At 39.4% G+C, this 11,580-nt stretch overlaps 1 protein-coding gene across 2 annotated transcripts; it reads right to left on the reverse strand.

The window, feature by feature from the left end:
- Window positions 1–1,012: 1,012 nt before the first annotated feature.
- On the reverse strand, window positions 1,013–11,248 carry scn3b (sodium channel, voltage-gated, type III, beta). 2 transcript variants are annotated; one of them, XM_034096733.1, is made up of 6 exons: window positions 10,544–11,248; window positions 8,341–8,519; window positions 7,995–8,223; window positions 5,055–5,193; window positions 2,479–2,562; window positions 1,013–1,944 (listed from the first exon to the last, which is right to left on the reverse strand). In XM_034096733.1, exons 1-5 carry the CDS (start codon window positions 10,596–10,598, stop codon window positions 2,499–2,501), a joined length of 666 nt encoding a protein of 221 aa, XP_033952624.1. In that variant the 5' UTR covers window positions 10,599–11,248; the 3' UTR covers window positions 1,013–1,944; window positions 2,479–2,498. The 2 variants fall into 2 exon arrangements, with proteins under 2 accessions (XP_033952624.1, XP_033952625.1); XM_034096734.1 differs by lacking the exon at window positions 2,479–2,562.
- Between the last annotated feature and the right edge of the window lie 332 nt (window positions 11,249–11,580).

The following is an 11,580-nucleotide window of genomic DNA, read 5'->3' on the forward strand; positions in this document are numbered from 1 at the left end:
TTAATTGAAACCTACATTAGTAGAATGTGGGCCATTTTACTGGGTTGTATCCTCTGGGAGGCACATTGTAACAATAGAGAGAGAGAGAGGAAGGAAAGAGAGCGAGAGGAGGGGGAGGGTTACGGAATGGCTCTTCACAATGCATTTCAGAGCAATAATGCCATATTGTTGCTTATGGGATGTGTCTCACAATCAATAACCAATCTATGTAAAGTTGATGGATGGATAAAGGTTGCACTTGTTACATTACTTATTTGCTATTCAGACAAAATACCATTCCTCAGTGGGGTTGTAGCATTTCTATGACATCCAGCTTGGTGTAGTAAAGCATGCTGGGGGACTAGTGGCTACTTTATGATTTGTCCATAGTAAGAAATAAAGCTGTACATTTTTTTATGGCTGTGAATAAATGAATGTGTCTGAACTATCGCAAGGCAATATCTCTGCAAGGCATTCTGCCTTGCTACAGGCAAGCCTGGGTTGCTATAACAACAGCTGCTGCTATATCTGTCACTGCTGTGGGTCACGGCTAGTTGGAATAGCAACATACATCACATCTGCCGATAACTGCCAGTCTTTTCCCCCTTTATCTCTTCTTGATTTCACCTTTTGTCACCTTTCTTTGTTGTCTATAGCATTTCTGGCTTTGCTTATCAGGACCTGCTCTGCTCACACTGAATATAACTCTCAGCTATACAATACTTGATCTCAGATCAGTAATACTGACTTTTACTTTCAGTACTCAAAGTATTTTTTCGTTAGCTGCTTTTCTGTGCTGTTAATGAGAGCTAAACAACAGTGATCCATACTGTGGTTAATTAAAGCCCACGCTTTCCTTTCAACAGTATACCGCAGTCACAAACAATACAGAGCACGTATTACAGTAAAGTCAAAACTGCATTTTCTTCTCAACATCAGAATGGACTCATCCAGTTCTACAATTTCAAAAGGCATCGGCACATAAACAGAAGTACAAACTTGTCAATAAACATAAGAGATTGAACACAGGATGTGAAATGCATTGAATTTAATCGTTCAATAGCAGCTCATACACACATATCTGTAATGGACAAAGTACAGCGTGGTGTGATTGAATCATAAGCATTTAAAAACACTTCTTCAGTGTTGTACTATAAAAGTAGGCACACATTCAGTCTCAATAGCAATGATTTGTAGACCACCAGCAACAGTCAAAGCTTTTAGAGAAATTGCTTGCAATAACTTGTGCTGAACATGCATACAAGATTTATTCAGAGGAAGAAAACTACAGGAAAGATCTCCTGATTCATTCAAATGAACTGAAATAAGAGTCAATTCAACGTCTTTCATTTTTCAGTTTTTCCATTACACACACACAGCAAAACAGGGAAGATGCACAGCCATACAGTATAAAAGCTATGCAAACCATTTTCCTTAAAAAAAAACATGAGAAAGATATTGGCCAATAAAAATACTGTGACTTAAAACCTAAGCGTGGTCTATAAAATTGTAACAAAACAAAATGAGCTAAACAGAGTCAGTACTGTATATGAGTTGTATAGCCTTTCGACCAGTAGGACAGTTTCTTTACTGGATCTTTTCTGTTATAGGTTAGAAATCACGGAGGCGCCACTAACTACTAAGAAAATATTCCCTAATTCTACGCACTGGCTGATATTTATTTGATGATAAGTGCAGGACACATTTTTGTTCCTTAACCTTCTGTTTTTGTGAAAGCACTTATTTTCAGAAACCTGGCACAAAGGTAAACCAAAAGAAAGTGGAACAGAAGGAGAACAATGAAGCACTTGGACATTATTCACTCTTAGCATAACACAGTCGATACACAGGGGCGGTCGGCTGGCAGGATTCCTGTCTGAGAAAGTCGTACTTTCATAGTGGCAAAGATGAGGTTGTGGTATATATTTTCAGTCACATGACACCGAAGCCCATCATGATTAATATCTGGAAAAGAGCAGAGAACGGGTTCAATCTTATTCAACATAGAATGATTTATATGCTAAATAACCTGTCTGAAATAATAAACAGCATACAAACTCGCCATAATCAAATTCAAATCAACAACTAGGTCCATCTGGATTATTGTAATTCAGCAGTTCTATTTCATAAACATGCAAATGTCATACACTTTAGATTGCTATAATTGACTATCTTCACTATGCAGGTCAGTGCCCGAGGGGACTGTGTTTGAATTGCCTGCATTTGAAATAGTCATGCTCATATATAATTGTTAAATGAAACACTGTACATTGAATGGAGATTGCATGTGAATGGAGGGCTTGTGATCAGGTGACGTTTCTAAAAATGGCAAAAATGAAAGCCCTTTTGAATGGAACAAGCAAGAGGGGGTGTTAAAGCAACAGGACTCCACTACGGATCGGCACACTTATGAGGACTAAAGGCACACACAATAGGTTGAAAGAGAAGGGGATGGTTTCACTGATCGGGATCAGGTTGAGAGAGTCACATGTAAAATACCGTGTCATTGACAACTGCTTTTATTTGGTAACAGCAGCGTCTGGGTTGTCTTTCTGCTCAGAGGGAATGGCTAGGTAGTTTGTCCTGCAGGCAAATTGGTAGAAAAACAGAGGAGTGTCTAAGACCTGGTGGTAGGCCCTTATGCAAAAATAGTAGTGTGAATTTAGGTTTAAACAGCATTGACTGGGAACAACATGACCCTTCACCCTTCGAGTGTTGGGCTTTTGTTCATTCATATTGTAGCTTATTCATGATGCAATAACAATGTACACTCCCAGAGGAAATGAATGTAAAAGATAAAAACCATCAGTGTGATGTGAGCAGTGGGAGCTATTGTGCGGGTTGTGCATCAGGAAGACTGACGGCCTCATTTAGTATTAACAGCAACTTTCATATTGTTGAAAATCACAACACCATCAACAAATATGCACCCTATTTCTGCACAGAAACGGTGTAGAGGAAGCACAATTCATAAAAGTGAAATAATGCACATTTCAAACAGAGCCTCGTTTTATATCTTGTGTTCCATCTGTCCCTTGGTAACATGACTTATATGATCTGAGTCACTCATTCATCACACGATGTAACCCTAAAAATGGTCTAGCTATGGTACGTATCCATTACGTAGGGACGGCTGAGATGCCAACAACAAAACACTGTGGGATGTGCTGTGATGCAGGTCAATAACAGCTGAGATCCGGACACATCCCATTAACCCTTTCAGTGCAGGAACTGAGGAATTATATAGATTTACGAACATTCGTTTATTTAATGCTTAAAATAATGTTCCTATCTGTTTTCGGATCAATAAATACTGAGGGCTGAATTATACTTTAAAATACATTAGTCAGCAGCCCCTCACGGACTTGATCTGCCACAACATGATTACCTTCCAAAGCTTTTATTTATTATTTAAAAATCGCATACATTTTTTCGGCTTAACTTAATTTCAACTTGCTCTAAACAAATAATTGAGGAATTATTACAATTATATTACAAATAATTCATAAAACTACCGTTAACATAATATTGGGACAAATTAATCCATACCGCTTACAAATGAATGAAAAACGCAGTAAGACCCAATCTTCATGAAAAGCTGGTTCAGTTAATTCTTCAGTTTCATTGGTTCAGGTCTAGAGCTGCAACTTAGATATTATCATTGATACATTTATTGATTTTTCTTTAATGATCATTGGCTTTGTCTTCATATGTCAAAAATGACTGAAACATGCTCGCCACAGAGCCGTGGGGAAAACACTTATTTTGACTGATGACCAAAAAGTTAAATATTTTCAATTAATATTATATTTCATTCAATTATCAAATACACAAATGTTTTCAATTGTGTTGTTTTTTGTCCTCGCCTGTATAATGGAATTGAATCAATCACTGCCAAACCATAATAACTGCGTCAGCACATGTGCTCTGTGTTATCCTTGATTGGTTTTGTTTGGGACATAAATTGCCTGTTTAAAAAGTTGTCAACGTGGATTGACTGCCCTCATCAACCACAAGGCAGTCCAGTGGGAGATGACTTCACAGAGGCATTCGGGTCTTTCTCAGTTCATTCAAGGTGACACAGAAAGTGGCTTTCTGATGAAGCTGCAAATCCACCGCTGATGTAAAAAGGTTGTTAGAAACAGCAGTCAGCAGTTCTTACACTTCTTCACACTGACACAACTCAGATTACTCTACAGGAGGGTTAAAAACGGATTTATTTTCCTGATTGTCTGACTTGTATCTTTCCTCTGTTCTACACTCTCTGCCTGGTAGTTGCCTCACAAATCACTCATTCAGATATTTTTTATAAATTACGTAACGTTATGTAACAACCAGACACCCAGACACTTATTTGTCACACACTGTCTTGGTGACACATAATGTGAACTCACCGCCTAGCTGTGCTGAGCGTCATTGAGAACTTGGTACAGATATTTATTTGGACATTTTTACAATAGGTTTGCTTTTAAGGACATGCAGTCTTTCAATTAGCTGCTTTCAGTGGTACCCCGACTTACACTTTACTGACTGGCTGCATCACGGCCTGGTGCGGCAGCTGCACCGCCCTCAATCGTAAGGCTTTACAGAGGGTGGTGAAAACTGCACAGAACATCACCAGGACGGAGCTGCTATCCATGGACGACCTTTAGTCCCAGCGGCTCAGGAAGAAATCCCTCCGGATTATAAAAGACCCCCATCACCCCAGCCACAAACTGTTCAGTCTGCTGCCGTCTGGCAGGCGTTACCGCAGCATCCGGACAAAAACCACCAGCCTCTGGGACAGCTTCATCCCACAGGCCATAAGACTACTAAACACCTGAACTTTGAAACAACATCCATAACATTCATCTGGCTGCAATTTAGAAATTATTTATCTAATATATCATATTCCAATCACTTACCTATTTCACTATTTTCACTTACTTTATTTTTTCTGTTTTATTGTGTTGCACTGTTGGAGGAGCCTGTGACCTAAGATGTTCATCGTCATAACTAAACAGTAGCTATGTACGTACTGTATGACCAATAAAAGCCTTGAACCTTGAATGCTTTTGTGTCTGTGTGAGACTCACGCTGTGTCCTGTGCCTGCTCATCAGACTTGGAGATCTTCCTGTAACAGTAGACCATCTCTACCAGCAGCCAGCAGGTCAAGAAAACAAGCAGCAAATACATCATGATCTCAGAGTAGATCGCTGCGGAGTCTCCAAGGGCTGTGGGGAGCACAAACAATACGAGAAAGTAAGATGTATTATTCAGGGCGCATCATTCCTATGAATGTCTTTGTGTTAAAGGTAGCAGGGGAGATGATTATGCAATTACTGGATTGGGAAAGTGCTAAGCTTGTTTGTGTATTTGCAACACTGCAGCCCCCTCCACTGTCAATTATAAAAGAAAAGGCCATATTTATAACAGTCAAATTCCAACTCAATATGTGCAAAAGTTCCTACTTTGCATCTGACCTTTAATCAAAGCAAGGTCGAGTTTTCTGGGGTGCATCCTGTTTGAAGAGAATCTATGTTGCACACAGAACATTATGACCATACCTGTACCACAATGATAATAGCATCTGGAGGGAGATAAAGCTGCCCTGTGGAGTTTTCTAGTAAACAACTAAATGTATGTTTACATTGTGTGTTTCTTATCGGGATACAATGTGTGTTTCCTTAAGTTGTACCAGATCGTTTTTTGTTTGTCTCCCTGTTAAAGAAACTTTGAGAGGCCAATTTATAAAAATGCTTTAAACCATGCGTTGTTTGTCTGATTGTTAGCAGTTATGTACTGCTGTTGTTGCTGTATTTCTTACTATTGGTGTCACCAACTGTCAGTCAGTAGAATGGCGTGACACCAACATCAGGGTGCATTAGCATCATTATGCACGTGCACAAACACAAAAGGGACCCACTCGCAAAGGCATTGCCCCAAAGAGCTGCCGATAGTCAAAACTCCACAGGGCACCCTTACATATGAACTGAGATTGATATGTCAAGTCAGAATGGTTCTCAGTGCATTACACATTTTATATTAAAGCTCATCATTTGGTTTTATGTAAACAAATGTATGACTTATTAAAACATATCTTTACATTGTATTCAATTAGTCCACATTATTTCAATTGTGTCTTCGAACAATGCTCATATCAATTTATAAACATTGGAACAGTGCGGGGGGAAAAAATCCACTTTTTGCCTGCCAAGTTACACTCTTTTTAGGACTAAATTAGTTTTTTGGTTCCACAAAGATGTAGTGAAAAAATAGTATAAGAGGGAATTAAAGACCAATTTTAGAAGAAGGCTTAAGCTTTCTTACTTTGTATAAACTTTTAAATGTTTTTTTGCAAAAGTAGGCTGTGGATCTTTTCGATCACTATTATTTTAAATGGCCCGTACGTGCAAGAGAAATGAAAACAGTAAGCCAAAACAATGTTTCAATAAAACAATGTGAGCATGACTTGTACAAAAATGTAACCTATCCTTCAAAATCTTTCATTTCTCGGTCATTATATTTCACTGTGAACCACTATGCCAGTGCGTGCACCGAATTCCAGAAAGCCTGCTGATCCGACTGTTTACAGCTTTCACTGATTTGATTCTGCAGTCTCTGCAAATAGAGGCTATTAGTGTAATATAATCCTTTTAAGTGTAATGTAGATGGGAAAGCGCTGATACGTTTTCCGTAAGCTAATCCATTCTACCACTATGGACAGTAATATGATTCCCAAGCTTTAATGTACAGTACACTGGCTCAAGGCTTTGTGAAATGTGGTGCTACAGTTGTTTGAGATTTGAAGGAGAGGCTTTTTGATATGTATAAAAGACCAAATATAAGTATATTTTTGAAAGTTGCACTTCAGAGGATAATCACATCAAATGTGCACCCATCTTTTTCCAGTTTAAAGCAAACACTGGGATAACTATAGTCGGCCTATATTCCAATGCCTCTGATAGTGAACTATACTGTATACCACATGCAAGAAGGTATCATTTTTGAAAAGTAGTTCCAAATATACATGTTGTATTGTATATTTAATCAATGTGGTAAATGAAACATTCAGCAAGCCAAGTATTTGGGAAGCAGAATACATTACCCCTTAAAATAGATAGCAAAGTAGTTGGCTTTGAATTAACCCCTTCACTGACAACAGAGGAAAGCTTTCATGATCAATGAAGGCAGACAAAACAAGACACACAATTATTCCTTTTACAGCAGCAACAAAGGGTAGAGAAGTGGTGTTGTTAGTTGCCTCACATCAATGCATCAGTGAAAACAATGAGTTGCAAATATATAAAAAAATCAGAAAAACAACTATGTAACCTCGAAGGAGGGGCGTGTACATGATAAAGAGAACACTCAGTACATTTGAGTTTCTCCCAGGAGGGATTTTGAATCAACACGCTTGAGTCGAACCTCTCCAGCATACAGTATACTGGTACAGTATAAATAATTACTGAAACAGTCTTACATCTGCAAAGAAAACTAATTTAATTAAATGCATCAGAGCAAAAATCAGTTAAAATATCTATTGTACACAGATTAATTACACATTTCCCAGTACAACTACTGAAACACTGCTGGGCCTCCTCTGGTTTGGGTTTATTTTAAGGCCAAATATGAATTATACATTTACTTGAAGGCTGTTGGTAAGTTTCTTGCATTTTTTATTTTAAAATAGTAGAATAAGACTTATTTGTGATGCATTACATTGGGGAAAAAGCTTCCACAACTTGTGTGTCAGATTTATCTTGTACACCTCTTGGGACAAATGTGTATTTTTAGTATCACCACGGGGGCATGCCACTGACTGAGAATCACTAAACGGCAAACACAAGTCTGAGGTCTGAAAAACATCACGTGCCGCTCTGAAATAACCCTGATGAACTAATATGTCTCAACACAGAACCCCAGCTAGACCGAACACTCAGTTGTACTGAAATGGCAAACACGCATAAGGCTAAACCTGAGCACAGAACAGGGCGGAAGAATGTGGGAAAAAGTAGGAAACTGTTAGCCGCACCTTCTGCTTTCACCGTCAGCTTGATTTCCTTGATGATTGAGACCGAGGGATTGAAGGAGTCAAACACAAACTCTCGTATTACGTTGCACTCAAAGACACCACTGTCATTAAAGGTGACGTTGATGATGGAAATGGAGAGATCTTGCAAGTCCTGGGTCCCATCCCATCTCAGACGGCCCTTATATGGTCCATCCAAATCTACCGGACTGTCAATATCAAACTTGTATATCTTAGGAGAGAGGAAAGACAAGTAGTCATGCAATAAATACATCGAAAATGATATGACATACTAGTATAAACGTATACATTACATCACATTATAAAAAATAATGTAGCAACAACTTACATGAGTCTTCTCAGGAGGGATGTCATTTTCTTCATATGGCTTGTAGTACCAATTTACCCATGTCTTCGACTTTAGCTCGTCCCTCTTTAAACAGTAGATGCAAGTCAACTTCATGGGTTTCCCCACGACTGCATTAGTCTCCGACGGGATGTCGACACATACTGGCTGGCTCAGATGGACTGATGGAGCATAAACATATCACACGTGTTAAACTCAGTCGCGACTCTGAGGAAAGCTCAGTCAAATATTTCAAGTGCCTCTTAGCTGTTTTGCTTATTGTTACTTTATGTTTCAGCTTTACTGTGCAGAACGATGTATTCACAGTGTCTGACACTAGAGGATGTTTGCATACGTGTTTGCTGAAGGGAGAAGTGTATCTGTTCTCAACCTAAATGTGAGATAGGAGCCATCCTAATACACTTGGAATCCTGGAGATAAAACAAATATTGACATATTCAAAGATGTTATATTTATCAGTGTGGGGAAAGCAATGCATGCCACCATTTTTAACAAGTTAACATAACGATGTTGTAGATAAAACCTTACGAAATTGAGTCAGTGTATGTTTATGGGTCTCTGGAGGGAAGCTTTAAAAGGAAGGTTTAGTTTTTCAGTAAATACAAATGGAAAATAAAAAGTATAAACAACTTATTGCAGTAGTTTTCCTGTTGAGCTTTCATTACTCACTAAACCAAACAGGTCGCCTCAGAGTGGGCATTTTGTAAATACAAGAGAATTTCAAGTGTGCTATAGACAAAGCTATAAGTCCCCATGTCCCTTCTTGGTAGGACTAAAACATGTTGTTACATAACAAACTGCCAGTGAAATTGGCTTAATTTAATGACTGTGAAAATACAACCATGCACACTGACAGGCACATTTCTAACTGTTTAGATTTGGCCTCTTTCTTGAGATGATCAGCACTTGAACTCTGTGCTTACAACAAATCCAACCTGTGGCGAGCTGCAAAACTCAGTAAGCGTTAAAAAGCAACACATTTAATTATACAGCTTCCTGAGCACTGGAGAGACCTGAGTCACAATACTGATGGAAAATCCAAGATCATCCAGACCAGTAAGCACTAATGATGGCCTCTGCCCATTAGTATTATCTAGCCGAAGGAGTGCATGGAGGGAGGGAGTGTTGGATGAAGAACACTGGGCAGTGTAGAAGGAGGACACTGTTGTGTGCAAGCAGGGATAAGGGAAATAAATGATTGATGAATAAATGCATTACATGAGAAATAATAACTAGAGGGAGGCAGGAAGTGGATGATAAAAGGGAGGGACAGAATTGAGAGGATAATAAACATAAACATTTGCTGTTAAGTGAAGTGAGGCAGTAATCTGAGTGATCTCGCCACATGGTTGTGTGACTGATGCCGTGCTGGGTCCCGTGCTCTTATATAACCTAAAGCCCCCCCGGGCGGACAGTGACAACATCGATTCCATCTCATCTTTTTTTTCTCTTTTTTCAGTGGGGGCTCACACAAACACATGAAAAGAGGGTAAATAAGCATCAAGACAGATGGGGAGGAGAGTAGAGAGAGGAAAAAGACAAGGGGAAAAGGTTAACCCTTGTGTCCTCTGGATACGGTTCCAGGTTCCTGCTGTGCGGACTGAGGCTGGGAAAAGGAGTCTTTTTTATTATGGTCCTTGGTCTTGGAATGACCTTCAATCACGCCTCAAACTGAGGGCACTTGTCTCAATAGCATGTTTTAAATTAAAGTTGTCTGAAGTCCTTACCACTAGCTGCTCTTGCAGTAATAAGTAGTGCACCTTTCTTACTGTCCTAATGTGCACAATGTAGTGACTGCTTTTTTATCTTTTGTTTTCTTAGTTATGTTCTCTGTATTTTATATGTTTGTGTTATGTGTTATGTGTAACGTTGCTGCCTTCTTGGCCAGGTCAGCATTGCAAATGAGATTCTATCTCAATGCTTTTATCTGGTTAAATAAAGGTTATAATAATAAAAAATGCATCGGTTTATTTCGCTTGTATGCTGACGTGTTGCACTGTGCAGACGGCAGTGGGACTGCTTTGGAAGTGGGTTTAGAGTTCAGGGTCACTTGGAGAGTTCACAAACCATCAACCAGGCCCAGGATTATTATCCTACGCATCTGTGTAAGTGAAATCCGATGCAATAGGGCATGCAATGTCACATTTCAAAAAGTTATTGGAACATTGGGGAGAGTTATACTTACCAACAAACAACAAAAGTACCAACGTGTGCAGATGAACTTTGGTTTGAGTTACCATATTAAACTCTTTTTGATGCTGCTGGTGGACAGTGTCACCTTTAACTGTTCAGTTGTCGTCACACGAGCCAAGATAACAGGAGTTGTTGAAATGACTTCAGGACCAGGGACAGCGCCTCTCCTCGGCAGGCGAGCGCGCAGGAAACTTCCCTCTTCGAGACGGAAAATCCAAACCCAACTGTCTCTTCAAAGGCAGGATTTAAAACGACAAAAGTTGTTGTAAAATGTCTCTGAAATCCCTACATGCTCATTCGAAATAAAGTCTTCATATAACCCCCTGACTCGCAATTCATCATCTATCTAGAAAGCACTAACTTCATTATTCACTCCACTGGGTGCAATAAACAAGTCCGTGATGCGAGACGGTTACTGGCGATACAACACCCGTGCCGCTGTCGTTCCGTCCAGATCCATCCAGAAACACAGAAGAAAAAAAGAAAACAAGCAACGTGGAGGAACCTGTGGATCCTCAAATGCCGATTTAGTCACTTACTGTTGCGAGAGTCTTCAAAGAAACAGCAAGAGCAGTGATAACACTTCGCTTATTTCACCCTTCCAAGAACCACACCATTGATTGTTTGAAGTCCATTTCGGACTGATGACATTTCGCAGCCTCGACTCGCTGCCTTTGTTTTTCAGCAGTCACTTAGCGGTAGCTGAGCAGAGGCTATGATACGCATGCGTGAGTCACTCCCTCCTACACTACAATGTGCATGATGACCATGTTACTGTGATTAGCGATGGCCTAACCAACTCATTATGCAAGCCTGTTTGCATTTGCCTTTCTTTTGACTGCTGGAGCTAAACAAACACAGGGTTTCATTATATAACATGTAAACCAAATTCAAATTAGTTTGATTAAATCTTTAGAAGAACACAGGACACTCGCTTGGCCCTGTGTAATATAATCGTGTTGAGCAGATAATAGCAGAGCTCTTTCAATCCATTCAGAATATTAATTTGCTAAGCATCATTAATCATAC

Source organism: Pseudochaenichthys georgianus, chromosome 13, assembly GCF_902827115.2.
Source record: "Pseudochaenichthys georgianus chromosome 13, fPseGeo1.2, whole genome shotgun sequence".
Lineage (NCBI taxonomy): Eukaryota > Metazoa > Chordata > Actinopteri > Perciformes > Channichthyidae > Pseudochaenichthys > Pseudochaenichthys georgianus.

What these genes read in the sequence shown, in the direction of transcription:
- scn3b (XM_034096733.1), bottom strand. Translation starts at nt 10,598, where the DNA reads ATGGTAACTCAAACCAAAGTTCATCTGCACACGTTGGTACTTTTGTTG. An exon ending in TCCCTCCTGAGAAGACTCAT is followed by an intron (nt 8,224 to 8,340) that starts GTAAGTTGTTGC and finishes CTCTCTCCTAAG; the next exon opens with ATATACAAGTTTGATATTGA. An exon ending in GAGCAGGCACAGGACACAGC is followed by an intron (nt 2,563 to 5,054) that starts GTGAGTCTCACA and finishes ATTTGCCTGCAG; the next exon opens with GACAAACTACCTAGCCATTC.